General features: G+C 38.9%; 1 protein-coding gene across 3 annotated transcripts; it reads left to right on the forward strand.

Annotated features, from left to right (window-relative positions):
- Positions 1 to 771: 771 nt before the first annotated feature.
- rc3h1b (ring finger and CCCH-type domains 1b) lies at positions 772 to 20234 on the forward strand. 3 transcript variants are annotated; one of them, XM_059502362.1, is made up of 19 exons: positions 772 to 997; positions 2737 to 3176; positions 6113 to 6233; positions 7190 to 7429; positions 7522 to 7697; positions 8682 to 8882; positions 8977 to 9109; positions 9603 to 9834; positions 9917 to 10144; positions 10322 to 10521; positions 13175 to 13593; positions 16169 to 16330; positions 16424 to 16570; positions 16672 to 16891; positions 17762 to 17852; positions 18000 to 18090; positions 18172 to 18312; positions 18407 to 18501; positions 18937 to 20234. In XM_059502362.1, exons 2-19 carry the CDS (start codon positions 2946 to 2948, stop codon positions 19094 to 19096), a joined length of 3288 nt encoding a protein of 1095 aa, XP_059358345.1. In that variant the 5' UTR covers positions 772 to 997; positions 2737 to 2945; the 3' UTR covers positions 19097 to 20234. The 3 variants fall into 3 exon arrangements, with proteins under 3 accessions (XP_059358345.1, XP_059358346.1, XP_059358347.1); XM_059502363.1 differs by having other exon boundaries at positions 16172 to 16330; XM_059502364.1 differs by having other exon boundaries at positions 10373 to 10521.
- The last annotated feature ends 1511 nt before the right edge of the window (positions 20235 to 21745 follow it).

Here is a 21745-nt window from a genome sequence, read left to right on the forward strand (position 1 = left end):
TTCATATTGGAAGCCCATTTATGCTATATTTGAAAAAAAAAATCATGCTTAGAAAATCTTAATTATGGCATAAAAGTAGATGATGACATCAAAAGTCAGAATTAAGAAGTAAAAAGGTGATATATTTTATGTCAGAATTATGACTTATCATTTTGACTTTTATAATTTACTTTTTCATCTCATAAAGACTTAATATATCATAATTTCACCTGTTTGTCATAATTGTGACTTTTTATGTCTTAACTTTTGTCTTTTAAACTTTAAACTTTTGTCTTAGTATTTCATAATTTTGTCTTTTTATCTAATATGACCTTCAATGTCATCATTTTGCTTTTTGTATTAATTATATTAAAATTCAGTTTCATTTTATAAAGGATATTTATGTGCTCATTATGAGTTATTATGTCATAATTTCTACTTTTATTAAATAAATTTGGGTTAGTATGTTATAATTTCGTATTTTTATATCATAATCTTAACTTCCTATGTGCAAAACTCACTTCCTATGTGCAATCACTCTTATGCCATTTGTATACAATACTACATATACCTTCCAAAACAATAACATATGTTCATTTCATAAACATTTTTATGTCATAGCTTGGCTTTCATCTCACAATTGACGTTTCATGGCATAGTTTCCACTTATAATATCAGAAATATTACTTATTACGTCAGAATTTTTACTTTTTGTATCCTTCTTTTGACCTTATGTCATAATTATGATTTACCAAAGCACTGTTTTTCTGTGGCGGAAATGAGCTTCCATCGCTGCACGTGTCTTCACCATGAGCCCGACTGCAGCGCGCTGCTCCGCCAGAGGAGGCGCCAGATTCTTCTCCTCCTCGGTCAGCTCGAGTGGCGCCGCTGGCTGCTGCTGGCAGTTTTACGCGAGGAACTCCCGAATTACTTCGGCAACCCGTTATAACGGTCGACATGGCGACCGAGGAAATAATCAAGCGTTTTCTTAAGAAAAGATGAAGATAGCCTATACAAAGTAAGAATGAGTGAGTGATTGAGTGAGTGTGCATTTATTATTTTGCGCCTGTGGCTTGCAGAGTAGCGCATTTTGAGTGCATTATGTGTTCCTTTCTGGGTGTGGACCGCACACGGCTGCTAACGGCTAACCTGATAGCACTTAGCCGTCCGACTAGCCTTGTGTAGCTTTGGGTTGAGATATTTTTTGTGTGTGTTTTCAGTTAGGTTTGGGGCTTACTTGGTGGGTAGTTCGTGTCATATGCAGATTTTAACGTTGTCTTTGTCAGTAATTTGTATTTCAGCCGTGTATTCGATTGTAATAGCAAGTCGGTAGCCAGTGTAGCTTATTAGCTCACGGAGCTGAATGCTGTTTACACGGGCCTTCGCTTGCAAAAATAGATATTTACAGTAATCCACGTGATTGTGTATTTGCATCTATTCTTAACGCATGTCATGTTTCAGTGTTTCGACAGTGGTGTGGATAATAATCTAGTGTTTTGGTCCGGTTCAGCGGCTGCCGTGTTACATAATCGGGATCTCTTGTGGTTTATCCTAAACAGATATCCCTTAAAACTCGTACATTTCGCCTTTATCCTGTGATTTTTGCTCGTTTCACCTCTTACATTAGGAAATGTTTAAAAAAAAGTCTTCGGGTTAACTCCTTGTCTACACTCGCAATCCTTGTAAAACGTCTGTGTAACGTTATATGCTATTAGCGTATTCAGTCCAGATAGAGTGAAGTTAGGAGCCAGGGAGCATTGTGTTAGCTCGATAGCTAATGGAGATGGACAGCGGAGAACAATATTAAACTTTACAAGTTTGGTTTGTTTTTAGCAGGAAAATTGCGTTAATTGTGCACCTTACTATCAAACATGTACATACGATTAAATGTAATGCTTATACTTTCAAAATTGCTTGAACGATGTGAGGTTGCGTTTACTGACAGACGAGTTAGCTGTGGGTAGCCTGTTTACTTGAGGCAAAACACCACAGGTAACTAGAGTAACAATTTTAACTACTAAATACCATAATGCTTTTTTTTCCTTAAACATGCACTAATTAGCATACATTACCAGAACAGAAAGTCTGGATAAAGCGAGGTTCAAAATTCTTGTTTCGTTTTGTTTAGAGTAAAATGTTATACATAGAGGGGTTTGAATCTCCTTTTATCACTCCATAAATTAGAAAATACTGTCATCTGCTAGGGAAAAATCTTTTATAAATCCGTTAAATTATATTTGATCAAACTTCTTGGAGTAAGTGCTGCTGAATTGGAGATTTCTGGCTTAGTAAATGAGGAAAACGCTCATTAAATGTATTTTATTTGAAATCTACAGATGCAATGCAAAATGCAGATGCAAAATCTCAATTCTGGATGTTTGCTTTCCACTAATCTGAAAGAAGATGTCTTATAGAAGCAGGATAGGCCAAAATCTTAAAATTGTCCCTGGCATTAAAAACAATCAGCTCAACACATTACTTTTCAGAAATTAAGAAATGATTCTGCCTCTGTAGGGTTTAAACTATTTATTTTTATAATAAATGTATAAACTGTTGTCTTTTGTTAGTTTTCTTGTTTGTTTGGGTAGCAACAGCTGCCAGATGTGGTTGATTGACAATGCGGCAGTTGGTTCCTGTATTTTACTATGTAATTGTGTTGGTAAATAATGTGCATCATGTGAACCCATCACTAGGTTAACTGTTTTATAATTTCCATATTTGTCAGATTAATCATCAGCTGCATCTCTTTTGTTCCAGGTTTCAGGTTTCACACCATGTGATGATCACCCGGGACGTGTGAACTTATTTAAGAACTCCTGTGTTCAGAAGATTTTTTGATTCCAGTGGAATCTTTCATTTTTGTTTTCCATCTATTTTTCCCTTTTTGTTAAATGACACGCCCAGTCGCACGCAGACCCAAGAGAACCCCCCCCACCCTTGTTTACATGTAGAACAAGCTCGCTACGATGCCTGTACAAGCTCCACAATGGACAGAGTTTTTACTGTGCCCCATATGCACCCAGACGTTCGAGGAGACGGTGCGTCGGCCCATCAGTTTGGGTTGCGGCCACACCGTTTGCAAGATGTGCCTCAACAAACTGCACCGCAAGGCTTGTCCCTTTGACCAGACGGCCATCAATACTGACATCGAGCAGCTGCCCGTCAACTCGGCCCTTTTACAGCTGGTCGGGGGTCAGGTGAGGCATTTCAACCGTGTTTACTGAGTAGCATAATTAGGACTGTGATAGTAGTGATTTTTAAACCACTGGTGGTTTTGGTTTAGTTTTTGTCATTTTAATCACCATTCTATAATAATATTCTGCATTGAAGCACACATCACTCACTCAGAGAGAGATCAGAGATCACACTGCACACACACAAAACCATTAAGGACCACAGAAACATTTTGTCAACCCTACCGGCATGATATTTATTAATAAAATGGCTTTGATAGCATACTAAAAAGCTATATTGATGTTGTATGTTTTTGAAGCAAATAAACTTGCAGCTTCAGTATTATTAGAAGGAAACTGCACAGATGTAGGAAATCCACATGCACAGTTTCTCTTTGTTGTAAATTTGTTAAAAATAAGGTAGCCTTCCAAACTTCTTCATCGCAGTGTCTGATTTAAAGCACGCCGAATGCTAGATCTAAAGACTCGATGCCAAAATAACATTGCATGGTTTCTTGTCTCCAAGGCGTTCATTCAGTTCATTCAGTGTGGAACGAAGTAAAAGTATATACCCAACAAAGAAAAAGTATATACCTGGTCTGCACTTTGCTGGAGCAGTTCTCTATCTTTTATGGTTTCATATTTGTCCTGATATTCCAAAGCAACTGATGATATTTAAAGTTTGGAAGAGAGATCATATCGTTCACACCAGCAAGACGTTTAATCTACAAACTAAATTAACAGCATGTGTAAATTGCATTTTACAGATAAGCTTGACATTCCTTGCCGAATGAATACTAACTTTGTTAAAGTCAATATATATATATTTAGGGCTGTCACTTTTGAGAAAAATCAAATTCGAACGGATATCGAATATCATGCAATGTATTCGAATATATTTGAATATCTACGTGCCTGCCCCCCCCCCCCCCCATAAAAAAAAAAAAAAAAAAAAAAAAAAAACCATAGCCTAATGGAGATTCAATCACAAATGTAACAGTGAGTCATGGTCATAAACAGGACTATCTGGATTATTATTTTTTTTACTTAATGTTTGAAACAGCAGGTTATCAACTTAGAATATCAACTTATATGAAGTGCCACTATGCATATCCCACAACATTAGGCTAAATGAAAAAAGAAAAAAAAAAACGATTCAGAACAGGCACAAACGATAACGTGATAAGTTAAACAGCAGCAGGAGTAAGGCATAGGCTATAGCCTAGCCTAATTCATTTCTTAATATTGTTTGCAAGAAACACCAGTCTATCAACTTGATCTGGATTAAGTGCGGCTCTCTTTTTATTTACAATGTTCCCTGCGGTGGAGAACACATGTTCCCCTCACGTTCACATATCGCGTCTTTTGCCCGCTCAAGTTTGTTATTTCCAATGTAGGCGCGTGGTATTTATCCTTTGCTGAAATTTCCGTGTCTTCTTGGAGAGAGCAGGTCATGGTTGCTTAGCAACGGCAGACGCCTCAGGGGCGCAACTGCCTGAGCGCTTTGGAAAGAAGGAGAAAGCGGCGCGCCTAGCGTTTTCCACGCGTTTTTAGGCGCGATATGTGAACGGCCCCTTAAGATAGCAAAGAATAAAATAAAAAACAAACTGTCTAATCATAGACTGTAAAAAATGCGCTACACATGGCGTTTTAAAAACCGGATATTTTATTTATTGTTCGATTACGGATATTTCACATCACGTTCGAATGCATATTCGAATATCGAATAAAGATATATATATATATATATATATATGTGTAAAATAGCTGTCGTTATATTTATCTTTTTGAGCAGGAGTAATCTGGAAAACATTGTTAAAATGCACTTACTACGAAGAGCAATTAGATAGAATTATAAAATGAAAAGGCGCTCTTTGATTCTGAATGGCAAAGACGTGTGCACCCACAGACATTGTCTACTGTTTTTCAAATAACTTGCGTAATTACCCACTATACATTGTGATATAGCCTGGTTCGTTGGATCGGATTGCTTTTCTCACTACAACCGAAGTGCTCGAGAGTTCGTTTTCAATCGAGCCAAGGCCACCTGGTTCAGGCGATCTCGGACCGATTGTACATATACCCAAATGAACCGCGCTTAGGGGGGAAACACGCCAGGTTCCGAAACAACGGGCCAGGTGTGAAAGGACCCAAAGAGTGAAAAACGAGATATTTTTGAAGCCTACAGTACAAACACACATTCTGACCAGTAAAATTACAAATAAATTGTTGTATAAATAAATAAAAAAAAAAGACTAAGGGTGAGATGTGAGTGATTGTTTTGGGAAAAGAAACGAGTGATTCCATGTGTTGTTCAGTTTTCCATTTGTGGGAAATCTGGTGATCAGATCACAAGACAATTCAGCACCAACATAAATTCATGGGTACCCTTGATTCAGCACAAATCCAAGTGTTTCCATTATTGCAATATTTAGTTGCTAAAGTGTTGTTTCTTAATTAAATTTTGTTCAGTTATTGAATTGTTTGAACAACACTGCCAGTGGTATCATGCCATTGTGGTGGTGCTCTACCGATGTGGTAATGCAGTTGTCTCTAGGGATGGGACGGTATGAAAATTTAATAGCACGATTATAGTGACTAAAATTATCACGATTATCAATATTATCACGGTTTTGTTGAAACGAGTTGAAAGTGTTCAAAAATAGTTGATGCTCACACTGAAAACATTTCAGCAAGTTTTATATTTAATAATCAACAAACAACTAATAAAACAAGCAACTCTATGCACTTCATTTAAAGAAAGATTAAATTCTGTGGCATTTCCTTCCTTACAATGAAAAGTGTAGAAGCATAGAAAAGCATAGAAAAGTCACTGACTTTCGCCATTCCTTCTCGAAAAAAAATCCCTAGTTGTCTCCCTCAATAGTGCAGCCTTAAGCATAACCACAGTTTTTCAGCTCTATCACTGTGTGCTTTATTTAATTTTCTTTTTCTCTCAGGTGTCCAAACAGCAACCTGTGGCGCTCATTACGTGTCCAGAGGACACCGATCATTATGATGAGGCACGGCAGTGTGTTGAGGAGCTGGCCCTCTACCTCAAACCCCTCAGCAGTGCACGAGGTAACTGACATGCCCAGTCGCACGCAGACCCAAGAGAACACCCCCCCACCCTTGTTTACATGTAGAACAAGCTCGCTACGATGCCTGTACAAGCTCCACAATGGACAGAGTTTTTACTGTGCCCCATATGCACCCAGACGTTCGAGGAGACGGTGCGTCGGCCCATCAGTTTGGGTTGCTCTAAAAAGTAGTTGATAAAAATAAACAAAAATTCTAAATCTGAATTTCAATTTAGCCCAAAAAAGAAAATCAAGTTTACTTAATAATCTGTTTGTTAATCAAATGTAAGAATCAACATTCAAATGATAAATGTTGTTTTATACAATCGTTTACATTTCATATTAGTTTTATATGAACCTTATGATATGATGTTTCTACTTCAATTCATTGTTGAAATGTAACTATAATTAACATGTTCTCATGACATCCTTAAATCATGAAGATATCACTAACAGGGTTTGTGAAATTACATTGAATTTGTAATGTAGTGCATGTATTTAGTGAAATGCTCCTCTCTAGAGTTAAATATTCTTGCTAACTAGTGAGCTATAGATATTGAAATGTAATGTTACATGACATCGTCTTTCTGCTGTTGAAAAGCTGATTGAACAATTACATAATATATGAAACGTTAAAAAAGTTACAATTCAATGATGAAATTGAAATGCTGTATCTTACTCACAGTGTGGGAAAGAAATAGTTTCTGACCGTTAGAATGTCGACGGACAAGCACTAATTAAACATCACTGTTTGTCATTTCAGCAGAAAAGTTATTTATATTATGATTAATAAAGCTTCCTCACAATTATTTTTTTTTAAATGAAACCTGTTCAGACAAATCACAGAGTGATTAAAATGATACATTTAAAAAATAGTGTGAATTTTAATTTCATGCCATGTAAGCCAGTATAATGGGCATGGTCAAGTGATTGATGCATATTTTTGGCTGTATCTAGGAGTGGGGTTGAGTAATGCTGCTCAGAGCATGCTGAGCCGCCCCATGCAGAGGAAGCTGGTGACTCTGGTGCACTGTCAGCTGGTGGAAGAGGAAGGACGGGTCAGGGCAATGCGGGCGGCCCGTTCTCTGGGCGAAAGAACTGTTACTGAGCTAATTTTGCAGCACCAAAACCCCCAGCAGCTCTCCTCCAACCTGTGGGCTGCTGTCAGAGCCAGAGGATGCCAGTTCCTGGGACCTGGTAAGATAATGCTTTAAATTCTGTTCACACAAACACGAATGATCATCGCTAAAATTTGGCCTTGTGGAAAATGTGACCGTTTTTATCTACAGCCATGCAGGAGGAGGCACTAAAGCTGGTGCTGTTGGCTTTGGAAGATGGATCCGCTCTTTCCAGGAAGGTTTTGGTCCTCTTTGTGGTCCAGAGACTAGAACCAAGATTTCCTCAGGCCTCCAAAACCAGTATTGGACATGTAGTTCAGCTCCTCTACCGTGCCTCGTGCTTCAAGGTAGGTGCCTTTAATTGTGCACTTGATCTCATCTGATGAGATATTGTTTTCGAATTCATATCCAGATCTGTTGGGATTATTTAGACTCTGATGTTTTTAATGTGCAAATGAACTTTTTCAGCAGCGCGATAGCTTAGTTCTGAGGTTTCAGTTGAGTCTCTTCTGTATCGTAGGCAGTGTTTGGAATAACGGCGTTTAAAAGAACGGCGTTAGGTAACGAGTAACGGGGTAATCTAACTAATTACTTTTCCCGTCGTTACAACACCGTTAACGTTACTGAACGTTAAATGCGGTGTTACTATGCATTGATTTAATATGCAATCCGAACGCACCACTGGCTCACACAGCGAGTGAGCAGGTGGGTTAATAACGAGATAAGCGATTATGATTGGCTAAGGCAGAGTCATGTGTTTCATGGTAGCCAATCAGAGCCAGTGTTTTTACACACACGCGCCAGCGGCGCCAAACACACACAGTCACACACACGCAACAGCTACACAGAGATTGGCAGCAGCAGCAGAAATAGCGAGTCAGGAGCAATCCGATGAAAAGTTGGCATGGTCAATGTGGAGATATAAGCACTACTTCAAATTCATTGTAGTCAAAGGCAAGAACGTGCATGTAATGTGACACACGCATCTACAAAGCTAGTGGCCAAAAACATTTTTCTTACAAAGAGTGCAGGATAAAACTCTTGCTGTCTGTTGACGTGCAATAAATCTCGAAAGTTATGTACGAACACCTGTCTGTTCTGCTTATTTCAACTGACTTGTGAAAATTGCTAAAAAAAAATAAAAAATACTTTGACATATAGCAACTTTTTTTTTTTTTTTTTTACAGTAACGCAAATAATTACTTTCCCTGGTAACGAGTTACTTTTATTATAGAGTAATTCAGTTACTAACTCAGTTACTTTTTGGAACAAGTAGTGAGTAACTATAACTAATTACTTTTTTAAAGTAACGTTCCCAACACTGATCGTAGGTGACTAAGCGAGATGAGGATTCATCACTAATGCAGTTGAAAGAGGAGTTCCGCACATATGAGGCACTTCGGAGGGAACACGACTCTCAGATTGTTCAAATCGCAATGGAGGGAGGCCTCCGCATCGCGCCCGATCAGTGGTCTTCTCTGCTGTATGGAGACCAGTCTCATAAGTCTCACATGCAGTCCATCATTGACAAGGTATAACGGCTATCTGTTTGCCCCCTTTCAAATGCCAGAAGTAGTAGTATGTTTCAGAATAATGAAAAAGGGAATATGACTGTTTGTCTTTCAGCTGCAGACCCCGGCATCGTTTGCTCAGAGTGTGCAGGAGCTGACCATCGCACTGCAGAGGACGGGTGACCCTGCCAATCTCAACCGGCTGAGACCTCACCTCGAGTTGCTTGCTAACATTGACCCCAGTCCAGGTGTGTTGAGACCTACAAACCTAATATGATGACTGAGAATCTGAGACACTGAATTAAAGATTAGCAGTATGACAGGATATGTAATGGCAGTGGAGACATTTATTGTTGATTGTATCATGTATGTATGATTTCCACATTGAAGTTTTAAGGATTATGTGACACTGAAGACTGGAGAAATTGCTGTGGAAAATGTATATGCTAATTGCCATTACAGAAAGTTTTTTATTATTGTAGTATATTAAACCATATTAATGTTTTTACTGTATATCGGATGAAATAAATTCAGCTTTGTTGAGCATAAATTTGAATATGTCTGGTGCTTTTAGAGTGAATTTAAAAAATAACTATATTCCAAGATATATTGTGAAAATAATTGTATGAAATTACTCCTACTGTAATTTAAGGTTTGAGGTCATGGCACTCACCCTGTGAATTTGTAACATGCTTCTGTTCTGTTTTGTGATCCGTTTTGCTTTGATTCATCTTTATTCAGATGCTCCTCCTCCTACCTGGGAGCAGCTGGAGAAGGGGCTGGTGGCGGTAAAGACGGTGGTGCACGGCCTAGTGGACTTCATTCAGAACCACAGCAAGAAGGGTGCCGAAACGCAGCAGCCACCACAGCACAGCAAATACAAGACGTACATGTGCAGAGACATGAAGCAGAAAGGAGGCTGTCCCAGAGGAGCCAGCTGTACCTTCGCCCATTCTCAGGAGGAGCTGGAAAAGTGGGTGCCGTTGCATGTCTGGTTAGTGTTAAACCACAGACTTGTTTAATAATCAGAATCTCATTTGGTTTTCACTCTGCAGGTACCGTAAAATGAACAAACGTCTTGCTGCACGAGTGCCCTGCACCCCTGGCCTGCTGCCTGAGGATGTGGTCCCGCTGGAGCCTGGGCGAAAGGCCTCTATGCATACCAACGGGGGCCCTCTTCCCCAGCTCATCTCCAGAGGCACAGACCCCTCCACATATGACCTCTTACTCAAGCCCAAGATGGACGCCACTAGCCTGAGTGCTCCTGGGTCGCCACCTGACTCGTAAGCCTTTGTTTCTCAGTTTGACTTCTTGTTACCTGCTTTTCTGTCATGACTACAGTATCTGAACTCTTTAGACTGCAAGAGCAACAGAAGAGGTGCTGAGATAGTGAGAAGTTTTGCTTAGTAGGTTTGGATTTAACAGGAAGCGTCTCATTTCTTCCTCTTGTTTCTCTTAAGTTTGGATAAATGTAGCTTGGCCCTGACACCCCACCCTGTGCCTCACCCCAGGGCGGAGCACTTACCCATGCCCAAGCAGGTGCCAGTCATGCCCAGAGGTGCGCCACAGATGTATCCACAACAGCAGCCCCAGCTCTTCTATCCAGAGCCCGCCAGACCTCCTCCCTCAGGATCTCAGTATGATGCTCAGTACCCAACAGGTGACTGGATTTGCTCATTTGGATGGTTGTCTGAGCAGTGAAGTCCTCTGCTCTCAAGATTCTTGGAGCCATTTCATTTTTCATGTAATACTGTGTCCAGGATGTAGATGTTAAAAAATTAACTTGAATGTCTCAGTTGATAATTGTCTTAAGCCATATTCGGATGGGATTAATTTTACATGGAGAGGTCTTAGTCTTGTCTATATGTGCCATCTCAGTAATCATTACAGATGATTTCAGTAAAGATTACAGCTTATTTTACCCTTTGTAAAAAGGTCTGGAAGAATTACCTCAGGTAATACTTATCCCGAGTGAATAGACCAGCTGTAAATAAGTACGTAAATATTAACTTCTAAATCCCCTCTGATGCGCATTATTAATTAGTGTCCTGCATTAGGTAAAATCATGACAGTCCACTACACGAATAGCTTATCCAATCGCATGTTAAAAACCTAAAACACACAGTAAAGACAGTGATGCGGTCAGGACAATATGTTTGATTTCGCCCACGCATGCGCCCGCTCCGTCCCCAAGTCAGAGAGGATGCCGGTTCATGCACGACAGCGTGTGGAGTGCTAAAATAATAGATAATAATTGATTACTTATTTGAATCTGTACATTAGAATGAAAACAGTATCTTAAAAACCGGAAAAGCCCTGTAAACTTTTTAGTCAAACAGCTCTAATAAAGAGAAAACCCAACCACTTTCATCAGAGATTGTGGAGAGTCCAGATGTCAGTTAATTCATATGTTCAGCGTGTATTTGGTTTAAAATCATGAGTGTTGTACTGGATAGTGACAGAAGGTGTTTTAGATTATGCAAATATTCTGAATGGATCCGTATAGTAGCATGTACAGTAAGGTCAAGACAGCCGGTTTAGTGGTCTTTTGGCATCTCTCTGTGGTCCTGTTTGAAATACAGCTTGACTGGTGCTTATTTTATATTAAAAGGATGGGGGGAGTGGAATAAATTCTGCATAAATTAAGTCACAATTTTCAATATATAATTTTTCAAATAGAGATCATGATTCTTCTATGAACAGACAACTAAACAAAATAGCATGTGATTTTCTGACAAAATGTTAACTCCTGCAGTCTATTTATTTAGTTTGTTAAATTTAAATTATTGCAAAATCTGCATCTCTTCTGTGGCTAATTTTGATTTCATAATAATCCTTACTCAATGAAGTCAAGCAGCAGAGTGACAATATGCAAATACTATTGGCCCTTTTTGGGGTAAACTAAATGTACAAGACTAGTTTTACACCCCACTGTTAATAACATAGGGTCTTCATCTTTTGCTGGGTCACTTTAAAAAAGAACTTGGGGCATAAATTAAGAATATACCCACTTCTTCAGGCACTACTTCACCACTGGACAAAGCATACCATTCAGATCAAAAAGAAGGTCGAAAGCACTTGTTAGAGGTATGAAACTTCTGTTAGCTTTAGCTAAGTACCTATTGCAAACAGAATCCAATTATAATTTAATGAATAAATAGATCGTTGTAGCACGCACTTGACGACATCTGCCCCTGTGAAACTAATCCAGTCCGAATAGGGCTTTAGTTTGAAGTTTACAGAATTTTAGTTGTATATTTCTGTTGAGAGGAATTAGGCTTATTTTTAGTTTTCATTTTAATTAACATTTATTGTTTGTATTAACAGATAAAACAATAAAATGCTATAAACTGAAAAGTGAGTTCAGGCATCACAAGATAATAATTTACATAATGAATAATGGATATTCATTTAGAAATTTTCTTAAAGGCATAGTTCACCCCCCTAAAAGAAATTGCTGTTAACTCAGACTCAGGAGATTTTTAAGATGTAGAGGACTTTTTTTCTCCAGTAGAACAGTAATGATTTTTAGCTGAAAGGTCCTTGTTGATTCATAAAATGCAAGTCAGTGTCTACTTTCACTTTGAGAGTCAATAAAGCTTATCAAGCAACACAAAATTAATACCTGTGGCTCCTGACGATATATCGAGGTCTTATGAAGCAAAACAATCAGTCTGTGCAAGAAACTGCTGTAACTATTTACTAAATTTTTACCTGTAATCTATATCTATAGTCTCAGCCAGAGTGATGTCTGGTTTATGAGTTAATTATTCTTTTGACGATGCTTTTGTAAGTGAGCTTATTTGTGTTATTAAATTATTTTTAAAGATTAACTTTAAGTGAGCATTAGATGGTGACAAATGTAGTGTGTGGTGACAAACACCTGCTTTTCACAGAGATGACAGGCCGTTTAAAGAGTATTTAAATGTTTAATTTAAAAAATTTAAAAATTTAAACTGCTGTTCAGTTTTTTTTTTGTATTTGCTATGATGTTTATCAAGTAAGAACAAATACAAGAGTACAAGGACAAGAGAGCTGTTTCTGTATTCAGTTGTCTGGTCTACAAGACTGTCCATGAGCGGCATCAAGTCATAGTTTTAAGGAACAGCAGATCTTATGAACTGGCAAATTTTCTTTGCAGTGTGAAAGTAGATTAAAACAACTCTTTACAGCACGCAAACTCAAGTCTAAATTGATGTTTTGTGAGTTGTTAATTCAAAGCAAAATGTTTATTGCACAAAATGTTTTAAATGAATATTAGTCTTGGCAGGTCATAATGCTCATAACCTTAGTTTTTATTTTTTTATTTTCAGGCAACCCCTACCCATACCAACCTCCACAGTATGTCCCTCCCCGCTACATCCGTAATCCGGCGCCTCCGGGTGAGTCCCCTTACCCAGAGACCTACCCGGGATACGGCCCAGATCGCCAATATCCAAGCCACCACTCTGGTGCCCCTTTCTCAGCCCACACATACGCACAGCCCTCACATTACAGTCGCAGACACGGACACTATCCAGCACCCCCACCTCAGTTTGCCGCAACCAGAGACGACTTGGTCAGGATGAGCCCAGTTCCTTTGGACGTTCCCGCGTCCGCTATGCCTCCACCTCCTGCAGGGCCTGCAGGTTCTCTGTACCACTCCCAGGAACCGTCATCCAGAGACAGATACCCACCGGACGGGTACTACACAGCTGGACCACACCCCAGCCAAATGAGGTCCCACATAGGAGTGAGTTCTGTTCTTCTCAAGATTTTGGCATTATAAACAGTAGTTCCACTTGTTTGATATGCATATCAGTGCATTTTTAAAAGCCCTTACTGTTCACAAATGAATCCCTTATTGAACCACAAAGTTTTTAGTTGTAGCCAATTCAAAATGAAACGGGAGCCATTGCTTTGTATATTTTAGATTTAAATAATAGACTTTTATTAGTCTGTCTACTGATCTTTTTGTTCATTTGGTGTAATGAATGAGTAATAGTACTCTTATACATTCAAATACTTTACAGAAAATATAAACTAATGTACTTCTAAACTAATGTAACTTCATAACTAATGTAAATGTAATTTTTTTTTTCTTCAGAATTGTTTATGGTAATGCATGAACTAAAATGAACTAACAGTGAGAGATTCATTTGTTACAATATTGAGTAATCTTTGTTAACATTAGTTACAACTGTACATTTTTAGTTCACGTCAGCTCAGGTCCTTTTAAATAATGTCACCGATATCAATTTTAATTCTAGTAATGAAGTAGTAAATGTTGAAGTTATCATTTTAATGACGTTTTCATGATTTAATGAATACTAAAATGAAAAAATGCCTTAGAATTATGTCTGAATTATTTATTAATTTGTCCTAATTTTTAAGACACTTTGGATAAAAGCATCTGCTAAATTACTAGATTGTAAATTAGTTTTCATTGTTAGTTTGTTTTAACTACTGTATTTTTCGGACTATAAGTCGCACCTAAGTATAAGTTGCATCAGTCCAAAAATACGTCATGACGAGGGAAAAAAACATAAGTCGCACTGGACTATAAGTCGCATTTATTTAGAACCAATTACCAAAAGAAAACATTACCGTCTCCAGCCACGAGAGGGCGCTCTATGTTTTCAGTGGTAGACTACAGGAGCACTGAGCATCATAGAGCGCCCTCTCGCGGATGTAGACGGTAATGTTTTCTCTTGATTCATGTCAAATTAATTTTGATAAATAAGTCGCACCTGACTATAAGTCGCAGAACCAGCCAAACTATGAATAAAAGTGCGACTTATAGTCCGGAAAATACAGTAATCTTAACATATGTGACCTGTGATGGCAAAATGAGTCGGAATGCGCACAGTCTAATTTTGAGCTACAGGCAAAAAAAAGTGAAATGTACAATTTAAGTTTTTCACAAAAATGTTCATTAGTTCTTAATATATAGGATGTATGTCTCAATGTTAATCTAACAATATAAAAGAGGGAATCACTCACTGTTCTTGATTGAACTGCTTTTGTGATTTTAATAATCAATTTATTTGTAATGAACACACAAAGTTGATTTTTAAATGGAATTGTTTTTCTTACTTGAATGCTTTTGTTTAAATGTAAAATCAAGAAAGTATTACACCTGTTCTTATTTATAACAAAAAAAGATCAAATTAGAAAAAGCTATATTGTAGGGATGCAGGTTATTGGATTGGATCTTATATGCCTATAGTTTTCTATTTATTTTGGCCGATGGCCGATATATAATTATTTTTAATTTTGGTTGGTTTTTAACAAGAACTTATTTGTTAGAATTCAGTAAACAATAATGAAGTTCTTTTATAATGATAGTACATTGAAGATTTGAAAATAACTATAAATAAACTATATATTAATCACTGCAGTTTTTTCCCAGAAATCGCTAGCACGCCCTGATCACATGTAAGCTAATGTATTCCTATTGTCGGCAAGACATACTGACATAATTTTTCATATTGGGTCGATGCCGATATTTACATTTAAAGCCATTTTTGGAAAATTCCAATATTGGTCCGATAATACTGTATAGCCCTACTATATTATGATAATGAATTATCATATGTTGTTATAAGGTCACATAAAATTCAAGGTATTGATGTTTGCATACAAAACCACCACTGGCTCTGCACCCATTTACATAAATTTGTTACTTCAGACTTATGTGCCCTCTAGAAGCTTGCGTTCTGCAAGTGAACGTCACTTGATTGTGCCATCCCAAAGAAGCACAAAGTCCCTTTTACGGACTTTTAAATAAAATGTTCCCTCCTGGTGGAATGACCTCCCAAACTCAATCCGAGCAGCTGAGTCTTTAGCCATCTTCAAGAATCGGCTTAAAACCCATCTCTTCCATCTTTATTTGACCCTCTAACTTTAGCACTTACTATTATAATTCTATTCTTAAAAAAAAAAAAAATTCCATTGCTGGGTGATTTTTTTAGATTTTTTTTTTTTATGAATATTTTCCTCGAAATGGACTTTAATGACTCTATTGACCTCAAACGGGTGTAGATCTGTCATTTTTTTTAGTTTGGTTCCAACAGCTCCTATGTAATTTTGAAGGTCTTTAAAAAAAATAATATTTTTTATTTTATTTTTTTTTAATTTAGCTGATCGTTACTCATTTTGCCCGCACAGGTCAAAATGGAAACATGCTTTAAATTTAGACCATTTTAAGAGCCAGTACCTCCCATTTTTATATCAGGTCACTTGACGTGAGTACTGTTGCATCTTAACCAACTCAGGTCAGTTTATCAATGTTAGTTCCCCAACCTGATTTATATGTTCTCCCCCAGCAGGACCCGTACAGCCGCTCTCAGCCCAGTCTGGATGACTTGCATCGCAGGCGCAAAGAGCTGCTTGTCCAGCTAGAGGAGAGAAAAGTCATCTCTCCTCCCCCCTTTGCTGCCTCCCCGACCCTGTCTACACACCCGTTCCCCAACGACTACCCTCGGGAGGTGAGTCCTGAACGACATCCTCCTGTCCTTCATGGATCATGAATATAGTGCTCAACATCGCTGTTTTCATTTTAAAATTCTGAATGCCTGCAGTATTTGGAGGACGGCTCTAAAGCCTTTGGCAGTCGGGAGCCAGACTACGCTGGGCAGTATTCCCCCTGGTCATGTGACACCATAGGATCATACATTGGCGCCAAGGATGCTAAACCAAAAGATGTCAGCAGTGCTGTGGAGATGATGGCAAGTGACCTGTCTTATACTTTGTGTTCTCACACATCAACTAAAACTATCAAAAACAGAGGTTTAATTTGTTGCTTTCTTCCTGTACTCTCCTGTGACAGAATGCAGAGGGGAAAGTTCTCCGTGAACCTCCACTGGACACACAGCGGCGCTCTGCGGAAGCCAAAGACGACGATCCCATCATTCCCTTTGGTCCTCTGCCCACGGTGTCTCCTTTTGGTGCCATTTCACGTACCTCTAAAACGGGTTACCAGACCACTGGGCCTGTACAGGCCATAGCATCCTCACAGGCCTCGGGCTCCAAACACATGACCATGACAGGTGACTGGACATCTATATAATAGCTAATTCTTCATCATATATAGGGATGGGACCTGAAAGGTGCTATTAACAATTCTTACTTTTGAGTACATTTGTGATTGGTTTTAACTAACTTATGTAGAAAATACATTTCAGTGCTTCCTCTCGCCGTTATATAATTGGGAAATTATTCTGGACATACTTTGCGGGAATCAGGGAGCTGTTAATAATATGCGGGGCATTTTTGAATGCACGCTCTACTTTTACATTGACTTTCAATATTTCGCAATCACACGTACTCTTGTGTAATGTTAAACTATGGAGCGGCAGTACTCTCCACACATTTTACAAGATTAGATGTTTGAGTGGTGATCAGGATCTGCGAATCATTCATCACCCTATCAGTCATCTCTACTAATTCTGTTTATGTGGTAAGTTAAATGAAGTTCTGTAATTTTACAAGCAATGTTCGATGCGAATCGCTAGAAGACTGAATCGCATTTCGTATGTGAATCAGACCCCACCCCTTAGGAATTATGTTCTGCCAATCTACAAGAATAATCATTAGAGATTTGATTCAAGATCATCTTAAATATATTGTTTTAGTATATTTGGTGTATTTGGTTCAAGAAGTGACACTGAATCTGAGTGTATGCTACTGATTCAAGGTGTGGCAGTTTATTTATTATTATTTATTTTTTTGTGGGCAAAATCTAGTCATTTACAAAAGAAACCACGCGTTTAGGAATTTGGGGTGAAAGATTTCCACAAATAGAATTTGTAACAAGAATTAAAAATTTTGCCCAGAATTTTTTGCATTAATGTTGCTATGTTTAGAGTGTTTAATGGTTGGGTTTTTTTTTTTTTTGATAAATTGTGTTTTCCTTACAGCAGACTATCCGTATGGAAACCACAGCGGATGGGGCGGAGCGTCGTACCCTCAGCACCAGAGCATCAACTCTCAGGGACACTTCAGCGAGCGGTACTTAACCTTTCCTCTTGCACTTCCACAACACTAGATTTTTAAATTAAAACACAATATTGAATCAATACCCCATAATAAGGTTTAGGTAGTGTATGATTTAATTTTTGACAATACAAAACATGATTACTTCCTGTGTTTTGCCAGTCTGCCCGTGTCTGCCCCTGACCGCGAGCAGCTCAAGATTGAGCTCCAGCAAGTCAACCAACAGATCAGTCAGCAAACCCGCGGCATGGAGGTGTGTTTAAATCTCCATCTCGTCTATATATAAACATCTTGCGTACGCACACAGGCTGTCAGTAACTCTGTGCTCTTGCAGAGGGAGGCATGTGCGCTGGCGTCTCAGCCCACGGCTGGAATGAAGTGGTCTTCAGGTGGCACTGTTTCCAGTGAGCAGCTCAGCCTGGAGCTTGATCACGTAGAGCTGGAGATCAAGAAGAGAACCCGTGAAATCGCCATGGTGAGTGCAACCAGAGACTCCTTGGCCAGGACCAGATTTAATTTATTCTCATATGAACTGTCTAAGCTCATTGAACCTGTTTTCGTGATTGAAGGAGAATCAGGTGGCCCATGAATACAAGCTGAAGGCCACTGAGAATGGGCAGCCTGACCATAAAGCCCAGCTGGAGGAACTCTCTTTAGCATTGGGGTGAGTGAAGAGACTTTGTTAAACGTGCCCAAACCTGTTGCAGCTATTCAAAGTCTTCTGACACTCCGCTCCTTAGTTCAGCATTCAGGAACTGATCAGGGAGTTGTCTGAAACTGGAATGTTCGCTCCCTGAAAAATCCCACAATGCACTGCCAAAGCCCATGGAGCATCTGTGCTCTCTTGCAGGAAATTACGTCACATTTCTGATGCATTAAACCTAAAATGTACAAGCCATCTCAATAAATCTGACACCCAATAGAAGATTTTAAAAAGGTTTAGCAGTCTGTACCCTCAGGCTACCATCCGCAAAGACCTAAAACGGCCTCTTTAGTTGTCTGTTCTCATGTTGCTCTGTTAGCTAGTAGGCATGTTTGAATAATGTTTGCACAAATGCACTCATTCTCTCTTTGCCTGTTCTCCTCTTCTGTCTATCAGTGAGGTGTCTAATGGATCCAGTGGCATCAAGCCAGCCAGTAGTATGGGAGGATCTATGCTGTCGCTTACCAATAAGACGTCTTCTCTCTCCCTCTGCTCCGCCGACCAAGCAGCGAGTAGTTCAGACCTTCAGAAGAACGGTGTTCACTCTTGCTCTTAAGAGCGTTATTCACACACACAGACAACCTCTCCAGAGATCAATATTCCTTCTCTGAGGGCTTTGAAATTGATCTCTTGAATAATTTGACCAGTTTTTTTAATATTCAGATGAGGGACACGCATTCACACACACGCACAGACACATGCATACACACACCTGCATGCTGCTACATGCATGCACCGACACAAACTTCTCTGTTGCTTTATTTAGAAAAATGAGCAGTATCTGCCGTGATATACATTTTCTTTCTTTTTGTTCTGTGAATGAGCTTTTTGTTTTAATGACTTCTCATCACCTGGAAACCAGGGCATCTGAATAATTCTTACTTTGTTGTTTTCCCTATATATCAAGAAAGAACAGTCAACCCAAAGCTAGCACAGACATGACGACGCAAACCGGTGGAATCCAAACGAGAATAGAGCGCACAATTTTTAGCATCAGGGCTAGTTGCTGATTGTGCGGTCGGGGCCCTGTGGAAACGTTCAACTCCCTGGATCTCTGCAGCCTTGAATATGATCTGACTCACCAGGTTTAAAGTAGCATGGAGAACCTTTTATGAATCCATTTTTATGGACCGTTAACACGGGTCTCCCCACATGACTCTTGACCGTGGCAGTGTATCGCTGTAAGGCAGTTCGATCAGGCTCTGGATGACACAAGGGGGAAGAGAGAGATAACTATAACTATATATAATCAGTTGTCAGGTTTTGTTTAATTTATGATTTGGCTATATAACTGTTAAGGAATTTGTAAATGTGTGGCGACACGTGTCTAAAGCATTCTGTTTTATAGAATGCAAACACTTTTTTCCATGTTTTCCATGAGTGTGTGCTTTTTAGTAGAAGAGGTGCAACACTTTGCATCCCTTGTGTTCTTCAGAGCTCTGTGGTCGGGATGAGTTTCCTTTCTGCCAGCACCACAGTCGTTTCGTAAAATTACAGCCTATTAGGAAATTATTTCATCCATTTTCCCTAACTTCTGTGAAGTTGAATATTTGGCTCTCCTGGTCGAGTTTGCATATTCGGGTCTCGCCGCTAAATCGCTGCATAGAAGTACACCAGGGCAGTAGTTTGGACAACGCAGGGTTTTGACACTGAAAGAAATTGTTAAAGGGATAGTTCAACCAAAAAGATTTAGTTGCCCTTGGGGGGGGAAACAATTATGGACAAAAAAAGTTGAAACATTCTTCAGAAAGACATCTTTTGTGTTCCACACAAGAAAGTAAGTCATGCAGGTGATAAATGATAGCTGTCCCTTTAAATAAAATCCAGAGGGTTGTTTATTAAAGACGAGCTATTTAATGTCTCATAGGCTTCCTCTTTATAAACTCTAAATTAGTTTGGAATTAATTCTCCAGAGACTATTTCGAATTTCTGCAGAATATTTAATGCGACTCGTGAATCAAGGTCTGTTGAGTTTATCCTCTATCAGCCTGCTTTGACCTAAATGTGTTTTTACACAACCTATTCAACGACTGTTTCCGAACGTGGCCCCGTAAATGAAGAGAACAAGATTATTTGAAGTCTGAAGTCTTCCTATAGTGATGACATTCTTCACGTGTGACATTTTGTTCTAGTCTCTTGAGACCGACTATGATATACAGCTCCAATTTTGGGTGCAACCTTTTAACGTGTAATCTTTTGTGGTTTATGTGCTATAGCCGTGGTGAAATAGTTGATTTCTCTTATTACGATGACTTATAGTCACGGTCATAATTTGATGTTCTTGCTTGTCAAAGAGCACACGCAGCCTTTTCAAGCAGTCGGCGAGATTGAAATCGAGCTGTGCCGACACGCAGAGATGACATCAACCTCACTGTCGAGGTTTAAACTTATCGCGTGATGTCCGTCAGCCTCGCTGAGTAAATTCTCCAGAATGTTATCTTTCTCCATGCTAAATTGTTACCTCCTCCCTCTCCTCAATGTGGAAATTTAATTCTCGTAGTGTTTTCATTTCATGCTTTTGAGATCCCACTAGATCCGAGATGTGCTGTGTAAGGTTAGCTAATGATTTAATTGAGCTTCTTGCTTCCCTTCTGGTGAATCTGGCCTCTGATTGAATTTAGATCGTACCACTTTCTCCTGTGGTTCAAAGCTGCTTTGTAGCCCAATAATTCAAGTGAAATTCATAAAAACACCCAGGTCACATTTCAGCAAGAAATATAAAGGATAGAAAATGTATAGGACCTTTTATGTTTAAGCACATCTTTGTCCCCCGTATGTTCATAAATTCTTAATTGTCATTTATTCTCAATGATCAAATAAAAAAAAAATCTAAATTGAGGAACGTAACACCAGGAGGATACAATGCACTCCGCGAAATCGCTTTTATATTCAAACCGGGAAAATAAAACGATTGCACACTGCTTAAAATTGCGCAGGATACGTTTTAATCTTTACGTCTCATCAGTAGAGACATGTGAAAGCGGCCAAGCATAAGTAACACGGCAGGCTTTTATACGATTTCTCCTTAGCAGTCTGAAAATGAGAATTTTCCTCCTCCCTGCGTTTATCCAAATTTTCCTGAGCTAACACTCTCCTGCCATCGCTAACATCGGATTTTCTTTGGCTCTTGTTGTGCGTAAGCGCTAGCATGACGAGTGTTCTTACGATGGGCAAATGTTTAGGCAAATGTGCTTGGTGTGTTGAG

The sequence above is a fragment of the Carassius carassius genome, chromosome 20, assembly GCF_963082965.1.
Source record: "Carassius carassius chromosome 20, fCarCar2.1, whole genome shotgun sequence".
Classification (NCBI taxonomy): domain Eukaryota; kingdom Metazoa; phylum Chordata; class Actinopteri; order Cypriniformes; family Cyprinidae; genus Carassius; species Carassius carassius.